The 20,158-nt window shown below is 52.1% G+C and overlaps 1 protein-coding gene across 1 annotated transcript in view; it reads right to left on the bottom strand.

Moving 5' to 3' along the window:
* GABBR2 (gamma-aminobutyric acid type B receptor subunit 2) overlaps positions 1-20,158 on the bottom strand; it is a 351,363-nt gene that overhangs the window by 180,945 nt on the left and 150,260 nt on the right. Inside the window, exon 3 of the mRNA XM_062206955.1 lies at positions 15,593-15,763. Coding sequence (XP_062062939.1) covers positions 15,593-15,763 — 171 coding nt within the window. The remainder of the gene's footprint in view (positions 1-15,592; positions 15,764-20,158) is intronic.

Genomic DNA, 20,158 nt, shown 5'->3' with positions numbered 1-20,158 from the left:
ACACAAAAGCTTCTACACAAATGTTCATAGCAGCACGATTCCTGATAGCCAAAAAGTAGAAACAGCCAGAATGCTCATCAAGCGACAACTGGAGAAAAACAAGTGCTCCATCCACATAATGGGACATGATTGGCCTTGATGCAGGCCAGAGCAAGGAGGAACCTTGAGAACATTCTGCTGAGTGAAATAAGCCACAAGGCCCAATATTTCATGATCGCATTTTACGAGCCATCTATTACAGGCACATCCAGAGACAGAACGCAGAGTAGCGGTTTCTAGGAGCTGCAGACAGGGGTGGAGGAGAAATGAGTGAATGCTGATGGATATGCAATTTCTTTTGGAGGTGAAGAGAATGTTCTAGAATTAAATAGTGGAAATGGTTGTATATTGTGCAAATACTGAAAACCATTTAATTACATGCTTTCAATGGTTAAAATGGTAGCTTTTGTATTGTCTATTTTTTTTCTCAATAAAAACAACAAAACACTCTCCAATAGTTTCTCAGCTAACTCTATGTGTAAGCAAAGGCCCTCATAGATGTCCCATGACGGCCTCCAATGTCTTCCCACTCCCTGCTACAATCAGTACTGACTTTCCCCACAGCACCCTGTTCTATCCACCATGGCCTCCCTGAGGTTGCTCCAGGACCCCCAGAGTACCTCCCACCTCAGGACCTTTGCACATATCCCCATCTGGAACCCTCTTCTCCCAGATAACCCTGTGACTGCCCTGTCACTGCTGTCAGGTGTCTGCTCAAAAGTCCCCTTATCTTTGAAGCTCTCCTTGACCTCACCTGCTCTACATGGCCTAGGTTTTTCCCTTTACCCTATTTTATTTTTATCCCTAGCACTTAATATTATCTGACATGGTATACATTTACAAATTTTACAAATTCGTGGAAAATGGAATTAAAAGACAAAAAATAAAATTAGAATATTTATGCTTCAATCTAAGCACCATTAAGTTTAAGACACTTGTGAGCAGTGCTACCAGCCATTTAGTGTATCCCTGGACAGGCCCTGGGAATCTGACCATGCCAGTGCCATCTGCTTTCCATTAGTAACTGAAGAAAAATGAGTGCATTTTGAAGATTTTTTTCAGATTAGAGGGGAAAAGGGAAGTCAGGAGGAACCAAATCAGGATTGTCAGGTGGGTGGCCACTAATGGCTGCCCAGTGAAACTCTCAAAAAAAAATGTCCTTGTGCAATGAGAGGAATGGACAGAAGGGGTCTCTGGTGAAGTGTCCATTAACTCTTTTTGTGAAGATCTGGCTGTCTGGCAACACTCTCCTAACAGGCAGGGGCTATCATCCTCAGCCCTCCAGAAAGTCAACAAGCAACCAAAAACACTACTGCTGTGAGCTTTGCTCCAGTCCAGTCCACCTTGACCTTGACCAGACGATTTGCCCTGGTAGCCACTGCTCTGATTGTGCTTTGTCTTTGGCATCATACACTTCTTCTAAGAAACGCTTCAGAAGCTGGATTCCCGCTTACTCAAAGTTTCCATTGCAAACTCTGCTGTGTCTGCAGCTCACCTGGGCACAGCTGCTTCGGCACCCCAGGAGCAGAATGCTTGCCCCACCATACTCTTTCAGGCAGCACTGTGTCAGCGCGCCCAGCTGAGCCGCCTGGGGTGCTGCCTGTTGTTTCTACTGTAGACTGTTGGTCCTTGTCAACCAGAGGTGTAACTTTCCCCTTGCAGATGGATGTGGCTGGGCTGCCATGGGGCTCATCTCCAACACCATCCCATCCCTTTCTTAAAATCAGATCTCTGTTTGCCAAGTGCCGATATCTCTCTGGGCATTGTTACTGTAAACTTTTTGTAAAGCGCCCATGATTTCACCTCTTCCTCCACAGGAGCCTCACTAGACATCTAGTATTTTCTTCTTGCTTCGATTTGAACAGAATCCGTGTTGCTCTGACAAGGGCCCTGATGTCTTACCTTGCACTGCCTCCAACTAGCTCCTCTTGCAACACGTTACAACAATTCATCTCGGTGCAAAGGAAATTTAAATCCATGCCTAGCGTTTTTCATAATGGGAATTTTTCCACGAACACACTGAAACTCTTCTCTTCCTGCCGTATTCTATCAGCCGTGACCCCTGTCCCACAAGAACGCAAGCTGTGCCAGGGCAGAGATTTTGCTTCTTCCACAGATGTGTCCATGGTGCCTCGGCTGTGACCCATAGGTGCGAGGCCCCCAGTAAATACTTGTTAAATAAACAGACACATCACAAAACGAATCCAAGCACACTGATGACTATCAGTTGTCACGCTACTAGATCAAAGAGAGAAGAAAACACATAGCTATTGACATAGACTCTAAACATGTCCCTTACTTTTCAGCAGAGCTTTCTGGTACACACACCGAGTAAATAAAAATAGAACATGCCTTCAGAAGGAGGGGTATTTGCTTTTCCAACAGACATCCTGGTAATCTTCCTAACAGCATTCTTATTAAAACTCCGGAACAAGTTAAGAATACTCTCTATTACCACTGTTTAAAGAAACCACTCGAGACTCTCCAGCGAATGAAGCCATAGCAACAGCGGCTAATACTGACTAGGTGCTCCTTTGGGTACTGTTCTGAGCCCTACCTGCCATACAGGTCTTTGCTCTTTGGATAACCATGATACTGGAGGTAACAGGAATAGGTCCACAGTAGCAGAGATGCCAAGAAATGAAGCAACTTGCACCTGGCCACCTAGCTAAGCAGAATTACAGCCCGGGAAGTCATCTGCTCTGAGCCCAGGCAGCAGCACCTTGGTGGAAAATGAGAGGCAAGGAGGCCATCACGCGCGGAAAACAAAAGGCAGTGTTTTTCTTGCCCCAAGAGTTAATGTCGCCTACTTAGAAAATCCCAAAGAATTCAGAGGGGGAAAAAATACCAGAAGTGATCATTTGGGTGTGGCCAATCCTCAGAGCCATACACAGGAGACCCACAGTGTTCCCACATTCCAGCATTAACCACCTGGACGATGTTAAGGAGAGAAGAGTCCATTCTCCAAAGTAGTAATAAGCATAGAAGACCCAAAAATAAGCCCAACAGTTAATGGAAGAGGAAGATGGCAAAACACAACTAAGGATCCAACCGGGAAGGGCTAACGGGGAGGTGCTCTCCCCCCAGGAAGCAGAGACCCAGCAGTACCAAGACGCCAGAGGCCCCAGGCAATGACGCCGCCGCTGAGATGCTAAGAACGCAGAGCGCACGCTTGCAGTCTTAGAAGAAAGAAACCGGTGACCATAAAGTCAACGGTAAAATAAAAAATAAGAAGACTACACATGAAACCAAGGAGCAACATTTAAAACACTGGGATGCCAATTGCAAAACGGACAGATGACTGCCACGCAAGATTGCCCCTGAGAACAGTCTCCCTGCGCAATGCCTGGTGGGGGCCCTGCCGCACGCTGGGAGCCTGCAGTGTCAGTGTCAGGTACCAGAGGGCACGTCGTGTCGGGTAGAGCAGACTCCTAAGATCAGCTCCACCTGCTTAACTTCTCAAGGTGCGATTACTAGAATTTAAAACTCCCGATGTGTTTTTGCATTATGTGTCTATCATTCAGAACTGGTCTAAAACATCCATAAAATGTAGTATATGACTTTTCTAAAGATAAAATTTGGCACAGACACGTTGAATGACTTGGGAAAAGAAACATTAATTAAATATTGAAAGAATGATTTAGTGTCTGTGAGAGCAGGAGGAGGGTTTGATATTTCAGATCATTCACTGAAATTCTGGGCACAAAGACGAAGTAATAAAAGTACTAGAAGAAAACACAGGTGGATATTTACAAAAATGTTAGGGATGAGAAGAATTTGCCTAGCAGAAGATTAAAGGTTAAAAAAAAAGTCTTGATACCTTTAACTATATAAAATATTAGCATCTTCAACACATCAAATAATATCAAAAGCCAAATTAAATGCCACATGAAACACGGGGAAATATCTGAAACAATTGTGACAAAGAGCTGATAGCCTTCCTTTATAAAGAATAATTATAAATCAGTAAGAAAAAGAACACTCCAACAGGAAAAAGTGCCAACAACATGAAAAGCCAATTTACAAAAGGAGAGACAGAAATGAGATTCCTAGTAAAAAGAAATTCAATCTCAATAGTAATCAAAGAAATGCAAATGAAGACAGCAATTGCCAAAGACCAGAAAAGAATAATGCACAATGTTGGCAAAGAGTGCTCCTTGACACTGCTCAGGAGTCTCTGCTGGTACGCTCCGTCCGCAGGACAAAAGGGTCAGAACTCGGCAGGTGCTATTTCACGGGACGTGTCCTTGGAAAACCATCAGACGTGTCCACACAGAAGCTCCAGCACGGAGAGACTACATCACTGCTGCCATCAGAAGCTGGCAACGATGTCTACACTCACGTTCCTGTGGAGGAAAGGAGGGCACGTGCAGGGGGCAGAATCTTCTAGATCCGTTGAACAAGGCAACCGCCAATGCACATCTTCTGGTCCCACCCCAGATTCCTTAAAATAGCAAAGAGTTTCTACAGGAAGCAATCTTTAATCATTCTGGAAGATAACTAAAAGGACATCAGGGCACAGAATATCTGCAGAATTACTGGAAAACAGGAAGCAACGGAACAGAGAGTAGGATAAATACAGACCGAAACACATCCAGGAGGCCACGGCCCAGGCCAGGGCAGCTCCTGAGGTCACCAGGACTGGCGTCAGCAAGCAAGGGGGGGGCCCTCGGGCATCATGGGGGTGGGGCCTGTTTGCTGACCCTGCATTGCCAAGTTCAAGAGGCCAAATCTATAGCAAGAGCACGCATCTGTCTATGCATTGTTCTCTCAGGCGCCCTGGGAGCTGCAAAGACAGCGGGCTCGATATTAGCCGCACCCTGTGCCGGGTGGGCGGTGCTCGATTTCTAAGTCTCCTTTTTGCTTTTCTGTGTCTTCCAGGGTCTCTGTATTGAGTACATATCAATATTACAGTTAGAGACTAATAATTGCTGTTTCTAAATAGAAAAGCAAAAGGACCAACAAAGAGAATGTGACATTTTTATGTAAGGAAGTAACTGCGATCTGATTATTGTTCTCTTGAATTACTGTCCTAACCTCCTGGCTGCTTTCCCAGTCTCTGGGCTGCTCATCCCAATTTGCAACCACCTCGCTCCCCTGTGTTAAAACCTTCCATGGCTCCCTACTGCCGAGCAGAGCCTCGAGCCGGCACCGTCCTTCCTGCCTTCCGGTCCATTCTCCCACTCCCCCCCCCCCCCCCCGGACACGGAGCCGCTGAATTCCGACGGCGCTCCCAGCTTCCTGCAGGATCTACCCCACTTCTCTCCGCCTCTCCTTTGTGCGCACGGCTCTGACACTACCCGGGCCTGGCGCATGGGCCCTGGGGGAGAACCAAGACCTGCAGGTACCACAGTGCCTCTGGAGAATCCACCTGGGACAACAAGCACTGCCCGGAAGTATGGGAGCAGCAGGTGCAGAGAGGCAGCGGTGGGCTCAGGATGGGGAAAAGTCGTAGAAAGGAAAACAGAAGCTCACAGGGCCTCTCCATCAGACTGGCTGGGTTAAATATCGACTTCCTCGGGGTGGGCTGCTGGCTCCATGCCCTCAGCCTCCTCCCCTCCCAGGGTGGGAGCAAGCCAGGTTCATGTCTACATCTGTTACCTCCTGGCTGCAACACCTTGGCAGTCACTCAGTCCTCCCTGAGTGAGTTCCCTGCATAATACAAGCCGGGTGACGGCAGGCAACCAGCCGGCACACAGTAGGTACTCAATAAACAGCAGCTGGGGATGTGACCATGGCATGTCCTAGCCCAAAGGCCGGGCGCAGCAGCTGTCCCATGAGGCTGGAGGAGCCAGCTCAGAGCTGTGCCCACACGGCCCTGGGGAGGGCTTTGAGGTTGCTGCAGATGGGCGGGACCCCCACCTTCTCCCAGAGACTTGTAGGATGCCCTGGGGGCTGTTACAAAGAAGGTGTGCTCCCTCACTCGCCCGTGTGCCAGGGCCTGTACAGCCTGGGCAGGGGCCACACTCATGTCTCTAGCTCATAGGGTGACCGGCACCCAGCCCTCCAGCCATGGCAGCCTCCCACAGCAGGGTCCAGGCAGCTGTGGGGGTGGGGGGGTGCAGGGCTGTACATGTGCAGGTTGGGGGAGAGGCACTCCACTCTGTGTGCTGGCTGTGAGCACCTGCTGCCCAGGCCAGGGCCTCCCGCTACACCACGGCAGGTCAGCCATCTCCTCTCTGTCCTGGAGAGGAAGGAAGGGATGCGTGGGTGCCTGTCTGAGCACAGGAGCTCTAAGCTTGAAGGTCTGTCTTCTCAACAGCAGGCTTAGCCACAGCAGCCACCCCAGGATGGAGGATGTGGGACCTGCTCCCAGATGGACACCCTCCGCCACAGGATGCCAGGGGCGCTGGACACTGGAGGTCCTGGCGTGCTAGTGTTCTCCCCCAGCGGGGGTCTTCCCTCTCTGCAGGGATGTGCAGAGCAGAGAATCTACCAGGGGGCTGTCTTTCACCGGGGTGGGGAAGCAAGTGCTGGATCCCCAGGGTCAGCCCTCGGGGAGGCTGAGAGCCAGCAGGGCCAGTTCTTGACCTTGACCTTGGCCAAAAAGCCTTTTCCACTGAAAGTCTGCTTTAGACCAGGGCTGCCAGTAGAGCCCCCTGCCAGTCCCACTGCAGATGAGCAGGTGGCCAGGTGGTCTTCATTCGTCCCTGTGGTCCTCAGACTTCAGCCTCTCCTGCAACCTCTCTGGGCCATTTCCCCATGCGCGTGCACCACTTTTGTAGCCACCAAGCCCGAATTTCTGTTTACGCAGCCTCGCTTTTTAAACACAGGTCCCGTCCTCAGCAAGAACATCCTCCCAGCACAGATCTGATGGCCCGGGGATCGCCTTCTTTCCTCTCGTATACAGTGACATCAGCACAGAGCTGTTAACATCACACCAAAATCAGGCCACAACTACCTACCACCCTCTGGCAAACAATGGGCCTCTCTCCCCCAGAAGTGCCATAGAGACTGCCACAGCAGCTGCCTTGGATGGGCAGGATGGCCAAGTCCCTCCCAGGCTGCAGGTAAGAGCTCACAGCAGGAGGTAGCCATGTCCCCCTGCAAGCTCCAGCAAGCCCTGTAGACAAAACCCAGGCACCAGGACCAGCAGGGTAAGAATCAGATCCATCAGGAGTCCCCCCTAGTCCCCTAATGATAACAGATCTGTGACTACACAGCAGCTCATTCAAGCCTGCATCTGGGAGAGAAGCCGAGGACAGAGATGGAAGGTGGTTCAGACCCTGGCGTGCTCGGCCCATTGCTCAGACAGAGCAGGCTTAGAGCATGGTGCTCTCACCTGAGCCCTCCTGGTGGTAGGCTTGCCCGGCCCTACCCTGCTGCTGTGACTCAGTGGGCTGTGGAGCCCCCGGTGTACTGCAGGCCCAGGACCACACTCTGAGGACCTCTGGTCCAGGCAGTGGGATGGTCTCACCCTAAACACAGAGTCTTCTGGAAGCAGTGACCCAAGAATGGACCTCCCAGGGTAGCAGGGAAAGGGGCTTGGCACCAAGCACCCCCGACATCTCCCAGGAGGACCCACATGGTAGGTTCCTGGTCACTGCCACCTCCAGTGGTGGGCTTAGATATGATCTCCAGGATCCCCGCCAACAAGCGATGTCACACCCAAAGGGGCTGTCACAGGAAGGAGTGATGTCCTGTCCCACTGACTCTGCCAGCTCCTCCTCCTTCCCCATGGCCAGGGACTTGGCCCAGAGGCAGTCAGGTTAGGGGCTGGGATCTCTCTGCTCACCTCCCACCTCCTCTCTCCATCTCAGGTGCAGGCAGACTCAGGGAAGAATCGTGTTCTTCCTCAGGCATCTGGCTGCAAAGAATAGGGATGGAGAGCAGCCCAAGGGGCGGGGGAAGTGAGCCCCTAGGCAGGGTGCTCACCTGGTCCAGGTGGAAGGAGGAAGCTGCTACTCAGAGAGAAGCCAGCATGGAGGCGTGGCTGGGTCAGAGGCTCCAGGGGGACTCTAACGGGTGTTCCGAGCCACGCCAAGGAGCCTGTTCCTGCCCAGAGCAGCAGGGAGGCCCTGGGACAGGTGCATCCTGGGGTCCCCCTGCCTGTCACTGTAGGGGCATCCCCCCAGGTCACCACTCTTGAAGCCTAAGCGCTGACTTTAGAGGTGTTGACCCAAGATCCCGTGAGTGGGAGCAGATGGCAACTTGGCGAGTGCGGAAGCTTTCAAAGGGCCAGGCAGGGTCCTGGGGGGATCGGAAAGGGCAGGTGTTTGAAGAGGAGGCTCTGCAGATGGCACAGCTTTTGGTCTTGGGTGGATCAAGGCCCTCAGTGGGTCCTGCCATTTGAGGGAGGTCTCTAAGTACGCAAAAGTCAAACCCGGAAGCCTTGAGAACACTGAGGACCAGTAGGAGGCAGGGAGGCCTGGAGCCCATTAGGAGGGTGGGGAGGGGAGGCAGGCGGGGGAGGGGCAGGGCGCTCAAGGCCAGCACAGAATAGCAGCCACACAGCAGGGTTCCTGAATGGAGGCCAGCCACAGGCTGCGGGAATGGATTCTATACAATAATAAAAATAACAGCTACCCCTGGCATGGAGCTGATGACGAACCAAGGTCTTTTCTTAGCACTCTAAGTGTCATAGCACAGTTAATCCTTGCGACAACCCTAGGAGGCTGGGACTATTATTATCCCCACACTCAAGATGAAAAACCGAGATGGCAAACAAGCACAGGAAAAGATGGTGCACACCGCATGTCACCCAAGGTGACAGCACAGTGAGATATCACGATGCACCCACCCGCACGGCCAGAATCCAGGACACCCACAGCACCAAGGCGTGGCCACAAGTGCAGCCACAGGAGCTCTCACGCGCTGCTGGGGGGAATGCAAGGTGGTCTGGCCAAGAAATGCAACCCTGCCACGTGACCCAGCTAGTCAAGCTCCATGCATCTACTCAAAGAAAACAATGTCCACGCGAAACCCGCACATCCACAGTGGCTCAGTCATAATTCCCACAGCGTGGAAGCTCCCAAGGTGTCCCCAGGAAGCAAAGGGACAAGGGAATGCGGGGCAGCCACACAATGGAATATTAGGCAGTGCTGAAAAGCCACGAGCGCCCCTCCCCATCCCAGCCGCGCAAATCCATGGAGGAAAGAGGAGTGCATTCACCGTGTGACAGACGTCACCTGCAAAGATGGAGTCGGAAGGATTTCGTGGAAAGATGTCACAGCAAAAGCAACACTGTGGCAAGCAGTAAAAAGAGGAGTTCTACTGCTGTGGCCTGGGAAAGCAGAAGATGGCCAAGTCCTTGGGCCCCTGCACTCGCATGGGAGACCTGGAGGAAGCTCCTGGATCCTGGCTTCGGATCAACACAGCTCCGGCCGTTGTGGCCATTTGGGCAGTGAACCAATGGACAGAAGATTTTTACCTCTGTCTCTCCTTCTCACTGTCTGTAACTCTACCTCTCAAATAAATAAATAAATTCTTAAAAAAAAAAAAAAGAAGAGTTCAAGAGCACAGGAAGAACTCTGTGTGATATTATGACGGTGAGTGCATGCACGTCACTGTGCATTTGTCCAAACCCACAGCAGGTGCAACACCAGCAGTGAACCTGACAGCAAGCTCTGGACCTTGTGTGATAACGACCTGTCAGTCAGGTTCATCAGTGTGTAGGGGGGGATGACGTAGATGGTGGGGGAGACCACGCCTGTGCGCAGGCAGGATGCACATGGGGAATCTCTGCACCTTCCTCCCAATTTGGCTGGGAACCTAAAACTTCTCTTAAAAAAAAAAAGTCTTTTAAAAAACTAAAGCCAAACCGAGGCACAAAGAGGCTCAGTAATTCTCAGGGCCACATTCCTGGGCGTGGTACGTCAGTGTTGGGGTCTCCCTAAGCCCTCACCTTAGAATCTAACGTTCTTTGAGCCAGAGGGAACTGAGGGGTCAACTGGCCCAACTCCTTTGTCTTTCAGAAGAGGAAACTGAGGCCCAGAAGGAGCGAGGGAGTTGTTGGAGGGCACTTAGCTGGTGGCAGAGCCACAGAATTCAGAAGGGGTAGAGTAACTGGATATGGATGGTTCATCGATCATAAGACCCGGAACTGGGGGGAGAGGCCCAACACCCAGCCCTCCCTGCTGCCCTCGGCTGGTGGTCCCTGGTGACCCTGCTCGCCACCTCCATGTCCACCCTGAGCCCTGCAGCCCACACATTTGTCACACACACTCTAGCCTCTCACTCCCTGGGCCCTAACCCCAGTGACTCACACACGCGCTCCACTGCAGCTTGTCGCCTGGCATCCAGTCCCAACACCCTCCTCCAGCTCTGACCACAGCCCCAGCCCTCCAGCCTCACCCCACGGCCTCAGTACCCCCAGGCCCACCCTCCCCATCTCCACCTGTGGGCTACATCTCTGCAGCACCTTCAGCTCTGCATCAGCACCCAGACACTGCCAACCTCCTGGGGGAGCCCCACACCAGAGCAAGGTCTCTCTCTACCTGCTTTGTCCTGCTCCACAGTGGCCAACCCTGCTGAGGGCAGTCAGGCAGTCCGGTGGACAGGTGCTACTGTAAATGTAAAGGCTCTGCCACAAGAGGGCACTGTTCCCACCCCAGACGCCTGACTCAGAGCCAATCACGGATGCTCAGTGGAGGCTGCATGTTGAGCCTGGAGTGACTCTAATGCCACTGCCAACCAATGTCGTTGTCCTGGGGGTGGCCGGGGCATCATCAGGGTTGCCAAAGCTCCCTGGGGGATTCTAAACGGCGCTCTATCCACACAGGGGAATACTGCTCAGTAGCATCAAGAAATGAACTAGCAACATGCACACTCAAAAACAGCAGGCCAACTGGAAGAAACCAGCTCACTACCAAATTCTACAAGGGATATATAAAATTCTATTTATACAAAGTTTCTAAACAACGGAAAAATACCCAGAAAACACACGAACCTGAGACTGGAGGGTGGGACTGAACATAAATGGGTCCAAGGGAATTTTTGGAGTCACGGGAAGATGTGGCCACCCTGTATATATTTACTAAAAGTATCAGAACTAAGTATACACTAATAATGTAGGAACTATAGGATATGTAATGTATCTCAATACAGCTGTGAAAATGAAAAATAAGAGGAAAAAAATCCAACTTAGGGAATTCAAATTATGAGAAAAAAAAAACTTAAGCTAAAATACCCCCCCCCCCCACTCCCATGAGCAGCTGGAACTGAAATCTGACACCCCCCACCCCGAGGCCCAGTCCATTCATCTCTGGTACCCCATAGCCCACTGCACACTGTGGCAGGGTGGGGCACATGACTGGTTTGGGGGCAATGGGTGTGCATTCCCGGAGTGTGCCCCATGAGTCACTGGAAGAGAGAATGGGCTTTCATGAGCACCTACTATGCGGTGTTTCAAGCAGGTTTCTTATCCTACGCTCCCATTGCCCACTGCCTGCAAGGTAGAGATGAAGATTCCCAATTCTTTCTTTTTTATGATTTATTTGAAAGGCACAGTTATGGAGGAAGAGGCAAGAGGAAGAAATCTTTCAACCACTGGTTCACTCCCCAAATGGCTGCAATGGCCAGGGCCGGGCCAGGCCAAAACCAGGAGCCAGGAGCTTCTTCTAGGTCTCCCAAGTGGGTGCAGGGGCACAAGCACTTGAGGCATCGTCTGCTGCTTTCTTAGGCCATGAGCAGGGAGCTGGATCAGAAAGGAGGTAGCCGGGACTCGAACCAGGGCCTATATGGGATGCCGGTGTTACAGGTGGTAGCTTTACCCACTACGCCACAGCACTGGCCCTGAATCTCTGCCACAACTCAGCCAAGCTGGGCCGGGACATCAGCTCATCTGCTCTAAGCCCTGGGCAGGCCCTGGGTGCCCCGTTCCCTCCAGCCTCAGGCCTGTGTCACGTGACAGTCCCTCCAGTGCCTCCGCCCGGAACAGAAGTGCCTGATGCTGCACATCGACCAGCTTCATAAAAGGAATCCAGTTTCCTCTGCACTCACGAAAAGCTGTTAGCCCCTGGCGAGCTTCCAGGGGCTGCACTCCAGACAGCAGCGGAGGGCTGCCAAAGCCCTCGGGCCCGGAGAGGAGGCAGCTGCGCTGAGATTGAAACCGAGAGGGGTCCTCGGCAGCAACACCACCAAGCGACAGCCTGTCCTCGGGCCAAGAGGAGCCCCGCAACCCCGGCTGTGCAGGCACCGGGATCCCAACACGCAGAGAGCACTGCCCAGCCCAGCCTACCTCGGTGGGCCTCGGTTTCCTCATCTGCAAAGGGGAACCCTCACCCCTCCCCACCGGGCAGCAGCGTTTGAAAATCCAGAAAGCATTCAGGCAATGTCAAGACCGATCATTTACCCTCCTTGCACCGAGCTGATGGGAGCTTGGAAGCCCTGAGGTTACGTGCAGGTGCAGGCATTGCCATGTGACTCCAGGAAGACAAGGCTAGAGAGAAAGAGCAATGGGAAGTCTGCGCTGGGAGTCGGGACCTGGAATTCCATCCTGCCCCTTCTGTGGATAGCTGTCCACGCCTGGACGGTGTCTCGAAGGGTCCTTCAGGCTCTGGCAGCCAAAGATAAGATTAGAGAAAAAGCAGCGCCCCCTCCTCAGACTGCTGCAAGGTCCTGTGCAAATGGGGCCACGGTGCTGGCGCTCTGCACCCTTTACCATGAACCCGTGTCCTGCTCTTTGAGAGCATCTGTGGCTGCCCTACAAAGAGCAGTCTGCCAGCAAGAGCCTCTGCTGTGTTTGGCAGTGAGTCACTGCCACAGAGGTCCAGTTTCCTTTGTGCCTCTCCCTCCTCGGGGCTGAGAGACAGAGGCGGAGGAGAGGAGGTGCAGTCTTGCCTGGGGAACGCTGGCCTGGTTTGGAGAGCAGCACATGGTGTGTGTGTGGTGGGGGAGTGTAGTAGGGGAGGGGGCAGGCATTTCCACTTTTCAAGCATCTCCCTCTGCAGGAACGTCAACGTCTACAAAGCTGGTCCAGGTCCTCGACTCACTGGGGTTTGGCAAAATCCCTGCAAGGGATGGGGGGTGGCGTACAGAGGGCCATTGTCCCCACCTTCCATGCGGGTGAAGGCGACTTTCCCCGCGTCTCAGCCGGCACATTGAGAGGCCTCTCTCTCCAAGGTAGAGGCAGGCACCATAGAGGTGAGATGTAGAGCCGGAGCAGAACCGGGTCCGGGGGAACCCTGGCCCTGCTCTGTCCCCGCCTTTGTCACCCCCTCACTGGGCCTTTCCTGTCCTGGGCTGGTAGGAGGGTGGCCCGTGGGGGTGGCCTGCACACCGGGCTCATGTGGGGCGATCCCCGGCACCGCCAGCATGTGGCTTCCCTCTGGCGGCTGAGCTGCCCGCGATGTCTCGCTGGTTGGGAGGCTCAAAGTTCCAAGAACATGTGTGGGAATAGCAAAGTCTGAGGTTCAGCGCCCATGGGAGGGAAAGGCAAAAGACTGTTCTGCACTCATCCGAGCGGGGAAACCTGTTTCAAATTCACTAATCTGCAGTGAGTATGGATATGTGGAAATGGGAACTTTCTTTTTTTAAAATTTTTATGTATTTATGTTTTTGGAGGCGTGGACAGAGAGAGCAATAGAGAGAGATGTGCTCCCATCTTCTGGTTCATTCCCCAAATGCCTGCTACACCAGAGACAGGGCCAGGCTGAAAATGGAAGCTCAATCCAGGTCTCCCATGTGGGTGTTAGGGACCCAAGTACCTGAACCACCACCTGCTGTCACCCAGAGTTCACATTAGCATGAAGCTGGACCCAGGAATAAGAGCTGGGATTCAAGTCCACTGACTGACATGGAAAGTGGGCGTCTCAACTCGTGGCTGACCTGCAAGCCTAAACACCTGCCCTACAGTGGAAACTTTGAAATATTGTTGGTGGGACTAGAAAGCACAAGCGCTTTTTGGCTCTCACAATGCTCAACGAGTCTTGGGGGGAGCAGTGGTTAAGATGCCACTGTGGGAGTCCTGCATCTCGGGTTGGAGTGCTGAGTTGGAGTCCCGGGTCCCCTTCCAACTCCAGCTTTCTGCTAACGTACACCCTGGAAAGCAGCAGGTGATGGCTCCAATACTTGGGTCCTGCTGCCCACAGCAGAGACGACATTGAGTTCTGGGCTCCTGGCTTCAACCTGACCCAACCTTGGCTGTTGTAGGCATTTGGGGAGTGAGCCAGCAGATGGGAGATTGTGTGTGTATGTGTGTTGTCAATCTGTCTTTGTCTCTCTTTCAAATAAAATAAATAAATAAAAATCTTTTAAAAAAATTAAAGGACCCAGCAATTCTACTTCTAGAACTCTATTGCTGGACATGAAGGTGTTGGCAGTGGTGGGGAGAAGCTGTGGAGACTCAGGGTGTGTTTGGATAAGTTGCACCCATTTCACAGAACATGCCTCGTTAAAACCCGAGCTCAAACTAGGTCTCTAAAATCTGTTGTAAAAGCTTGAAAAACAAAGTGGAAAAATGGAATTAAAAGATAAATTTATTCTGGTACTAATGTTATAGCATAGTGGATAAAACTGCTGCCTGTGGTGCTGGCATCCCATATGGGCATGGGTTCAAGTCCTGGCTGTTCCACTTCCAATCCAGCTCCCTGCTAATGCACCTGGGAAAGCAGCAGAAGATGGCCCAAGTCTTTTGGCCCCTGCACCCACGTGGGAGACCCAAAAGAAGCTCCTGGCTCCTAGCTTCAGTCTGACCCAGTCCTGGCTTTTGCAGTTATTTGGGGATTGACCAGGGGTTGCAAGTACTTGTGCTCGCTCTCTCTCTCTCTGCCTTTCAAATTAATAGAATAAATCTTTCAAAAAGATGTTTATTTTGGTGCAAAAAAATCAAAATCCACGCATAGTTTTATCATAATGTGCATTTTCACAAACCTTCTGAAGACCCGTGTACAGCATGGAGGCATTTAGACTTAAACAAAAGGACTGAAAAAGTCCTGGCACCAGACCCAAAGCAGGAGTGTATTTGGGAGAGAGGGTGGGATTGAGGGAGCCAGAGACAAACAACACTTTTCCTATATACTGCTGCATTATTGCTCTTTGCAAAAGGAAATGCCCTATGCTAGCATATATTTGTAAGCCATTAAAAACCAATCCCAAGGCCAGCGCCGCGGCTCACTAGGCTAATCCTCTGCCTTGCGGCGCCGGCACACCGGTTGCCCCTCTTCCAGGCCAGCTCTCTGCTGTGGCCCGGGAGTGCAGGGGAGGATGGCCCAAGTCCTTGGGCCCTGCACCCCATGGGAGACTAGGAGAAGCACCTGGCTCCTGCCTTCGGATCAGCGCAGTGCGCCGTCCGCAGCGGCCATTGGAGGGTGAACCAACGGCAAAAAGGAAGACCTTTCTCTCTGTCTCTCTCTCTCACTGTCCACTCTGCCTGTCAAAAAAAAAAAACAATCCCAAATCCCCCAAACCACTCAACCCAAGAGAGCCCTGCGGGAGCCCTGCTGTCTTAACTCCGGGCAGCTGCTCCTCCGGGATCAGCCCCCTAGGGGGCGCACTGCTATTCTGGAAGATCACTACAGCGTCGGGAACCAAGATACAAACCCCCAGGGTCCCGAGGGCAGCCGCCCCTCTGTGTCCCTGAAAGGAGCCGGGAAGGGACGTCCCCGGCACGTACCTCGGAGAACCTCTGCACGTCCTGGGTGAGCGTGCCCACGCGTCGCCAGCGGTAGTGCTTCAGCAGCTTCAGGATGGCCGGATTCACCGCGTTGTCCGACGGCACCGTGCGGAAGAAGTAAGGGTATTTCTTCTTATCGGCCAGGACGGGCGTGGTGGCAGCAAAGGACAGCTGGAAAACACAGCCCAGAAAACACCTGTTACTGGCGGCCTCGCCGCTGCCTTGCTGTGGGAGTAGGGGCTTACAGGTCTGGCTTGGGGCATCCTGGGCGGGGCGGGGGTGTGGGTGGGGGAAGTTCGCGTCTCAGCCTTGTCATTGGGGAGGTAACGCATCATCTCCGAAGACAAGTGGCAAATGAGAGAAAAGGGTGAAACTAACCCCCGACCCACCCCTCCCCAAAGAACCACCGTCATGCAGCCCGCTTCCTTCAGTCCTGTTTCTATGCAGATATCTGACCTTTGGAAACACAAGATTCTTGCAGGCCTACTGGTTAAGTGGTTAAGACGCTGCTTGGGACGCCAGCATCCCACATCCAGTGCTGGAGTTCGAGACCTGGTTGCAGCTTCTTGCCAACACACACCCTGGGAGGCAGCAGTAATGGCTCAAGTAGTTGGGGCTACTCAAGTAGTCTCCCTTCCTCCCACGCGGGAGACTCAACGGAGTTCTAGGTTTCTGGCTTTGGCATGGCCCAATCTCTAGCCATCGTGAGCATTTGGGAAGTGAACCAGCAGATGGAACCTCTGTGTGTGTGTGTGTGTGTGTTGCTCTGCCTCTCAAATAAAAAAAAATTTTTTTAAACATTCTTGAGATCATTCTCTTTATATAATTGTACTGATTTCTTTCTCCACTTCCCTTACAGGCATTTAGCCATCCTGTTAAAAACTCCTTCAAAGCATTGTGATAGCTGTATAATAGGCAAGCATATGAACATACCGTAATTTACTGAATCCTCTCTAATCTGGGGGCATTCAGACTGTTTCCAGTATGTCACGTGTTTTGTCATACTTATTTTTGTACCGTTCTCCAGGCGTATTTGTGCACAGCATTTTGTTCACCCATATTTCTGGCTATTTCCATAGCACTGGGTCTGTGGAAGAACATTTCCCAGATAAAGAGCGTGAGCTTCGAGAGACTTGATACTTGTGTCCAAAAGAGATCGTTATCAATTTGCACATCTGCTAGTCAGGGATAATTAGGGGACAATTTCACCATATTCTTGTCCGTAGAGGGAATTAAATACATTTTTCTGATTTTACAATGAATTATCACGAAAGAAAAACACCCTGAATCATATTACATTCATAGTTAAACATAACGAGCCTTTCTCCATGTGGTTGTTAACAAGTAGTAGATCCTATTTGAGGAACTGCTCTCCCATGTCCTTTATTTTTTGAGTGATAGTCTAATGCTTTCCTCATTGAAGTTAATGAAGGCTTTCTTTATATAAAGCATTCAAACTCAGGTTATTAGCATTGCTGCAAATATTTCAGTGTGTTTGTCTTTACTTTCTGTGTGTGTGTCTTTACGCTCAGCAGTCAAATCTGTCTATCTTTCTCATTATTTCTTCCTTTGCTTTTAAGTGCCAGTAAGTTGTTAAATTGGATTTTAATTATCTGTCCTACCCGGCCCCACTTAAATGTCATCTCTTCCCTAGCATTCTTCTGATCTCATCTCTCCTTTCCCTCGGCCCAGCCACACAGGGGGGTTAGCAGGCTTTTTGATCTTTGCAGAGTGACGGGGAAATGGACTCTGCTCGCAGCTCCGATTTGCATTTGTCTCACGGGGAGTGAGGCTGGGTCTCCCTCCCTGTGTTTCAGAGCCACTGGGCACTCCCTTCCGGACACCGCGCGGTCTGCTGTCCGAGTCCCAGCGGATGCCGAGTCTCCCTATCACTCTGAGATTATACAATGATTTCTCCACAGTTTCTGTTCTTCCTTTTTTTTAAAACAATTTTTATTTATTTATTTGAAGGACAGAAAGACACGCACACACAGAGACAGATAGATACCTTCTATCTTCTCGTTCACACTCCAAACACCCACGACAGTCAGAGCTGGGCCAGGCAGGAGCCAGGAGCCAGGAGCTCAATCTGAGTCCCGACATGAATGGCAGGAACCCAAGCTCTGGAGTCATCACCCTGCCACCTGCCAGGGTGTGCATTGGCAGGAAGTTGGGGTTGGAAATGGAGCCAGGACTTGAGCCCGGCTCTGATACAAGATGTGGGCCTCCCAAGCAGCATCTTTAACCACAGCGCCAGACGCCGTCCCACCCCCCATTAAACCTTCCATCCACAGAGGGCATGGCCAAGGCAAGCTCAGTCTTTGCTGCCACCAGCTCGCTGTCTGAGCCCTGGCTTGTCCCAGCAGCAGCTGTAGATCGGACCCAGCCCAGCCTCCGGCTGCAGCCTCCAGGGAAATGGCGTGCTGGCACCCTCGGAGCCCAGCCAAAGACATGGCACCGCCTCTTCTGTCACCCGAGGCAGTCCTCTCCACCCCTCCCCCTGAGGGTGGGGCACTAGACATTTGCCTTTCTCCCTGGTCTGCTTCAGAGGGTACAAAGCCACTCACCAGGACCCCTGCATCCTACCTGCTGGAGCAGACCACCTGGCAGCCAAGCAGCCATTACCTGGAGCTGGAGACAGCACCCCTAGAAACCAAACTAAGCTTTCCACTGAGTCAGGGACACTCCAAGGCGGGTAAGGACCAAGGGCAGAACAAAGATTCTAGTCAAGTCGGGACCAACGGAAAACCCCAGCAGGATGCCTTGAGGAACAGCATGTTCAGGGCTGTCCATCAGCGGAACACCTGGCCTTAGAAGTAGTGCGGTGGCTGAGCCTGGAGGTAGGCAAAGGCAGGCTGCAGCTCACAGCCTGGTGAGAACAGAGGGCGTTCAAGGCGTCCACGAAAACCCCGAGAACTGTGGGGCAGAGACTGTGTGGGCATGCATGTGCATCAGACACACACGTTTTTCTGCAAAAGGGAACAAAGGACCCATGGTTTCCATCTGATTCACAAAAAGGATCCTACAGTCCAGAGGGTCCGCACACCTGCTGGCAGGTGTATTAGGTGCTGTGACGAGTGTGGGAAATAGAAGCACTCTACAGTCCTCTCAGAGCGTGTCCACTATTCCCAAGACGAAAAACCACTGCCTGCCTCCCACCTTCACTGGTTTAAGGAGGAGCTATTAGAAAAACCTGGAGCAACCCTTAGCTGGCGCCGCGGCTCACTAGGCTAATCCTCTGCCTTGCGGCGCCGGCACACCGGGTTCTAGTCCCGGTCGGGGCACCGGATTCTATCCCGGTTGCCCCTCTTCCAGGCCAGCTCTCTGCTGTGGCCAGGGAGTGCAGTGGAGGATGGCCCAAGTCCTTGGGCCCTGCACCCCATGGGAGACCAGGAGAAGCACTTGGCTCCTGCCATCGGATCAGCGTGGGACGCCAGCCGCAGCGTGCCAACCGCGGCGGCCATTGGAGGGTGAACCAATGGCAAAGGAAGACCTTTCTCTCTGTCTCTCTCTCACTATCCACTCTGCCTGTCAAAAATTAAAAAAAAAAAAAGAGAGAGAGAGAGAAACCTGGAGCAACTGTTTTGGGGACCTGGGATGTTCTATACACCATCACGTCACCAAAAATGCTTTTCTAGTACAATTTGGAAAATACTGGGTTTCTGAAGTGATTTCTGAAGCACACTCTGGTTGATACTTTCCCGTTATTGTCCCATTAGTTCCAGGTCTACAATTAATTGTTGCTTGAACAACCTCATATGTTTGCCCTGTAGGTAATTACGGTGGTTACTGTTCAGTGAATACATGGCCCATTGTGTTTGCAATGGGCTCGGAGTACAATCTATGCCCCAGGTCTAAATCATGTTGGGTGCAAAATATTAACTGGCGCGGGCATTTTCTGCACCATTTGAGATAATGCACACTTTGATTAGATGGCTTGGCGTGGCTGTGTCTCTGGCTCTCGCCTCCTGAAACTTTCTTCCGGGGCAGACCGCAGGTGCCCAGCAGGACCACTGTCAGAGCTGCGGGTGGTGGTGGCAAGAAATCACCCAGCCCTGGGCTGCTCTACCCTGGCTGTGCACTGGAATCTCTTGGGAGAGTTTTTTTTTTTTTTTTAATATTGACGACTTGGCCTTCCGCACCAACAGAGACGTAATCTCTGGGCGTAGATCCCATGCATCAGTGGTATTTAAAAACCTCCCAGGTGACTGTGATGCCTAAGGAGAGTTGGGAACCACAGATGCAGCTCAACATTCCTGGTGTTCAGTAAGCAGACTGAAGTCCAGAAAGGGAGAGAGAGCGACAAATTCAGCACAGCTAAGAGGTGCAAGCAGAACTTGAACTCAGGGCTGAAGGACCCTAACGCCAGCGGCCTTTCTGCCCTTGGTGGCCGCCCACAAGGCCTCCCGTGTGGTCCCCAGGCCTCTCATCCCGGCCACACCAGGTCTGCGAGCAGGAGGGCCCTAGCGGGAAGATGCGACCTCCTGGGCTCCGGCCTCATCTCACACAACCAAATTGGTTTCTGAACAGACCGTGACTGAGGTTTTCAGTGAATCCCTGGCCAAG

This window comes from Lepus europaeus, chromosome 12, assembly GCF_033115175.1.
Source record: "Lepus europaeus isolate LE1 chromosome 12, mLepTim1.pri, whole genome shotgun sequence".
Taxonomy (NCBI): domain Eukaryota; kingdom Metazoa; phylum Chordata; class Mammalia; order Lagomorpha; family Leporidae; genus Lepus; species Lepus europaeus.
This window is presented reverse-complemented; position numbering and strand designations above follow the sequence as displayed.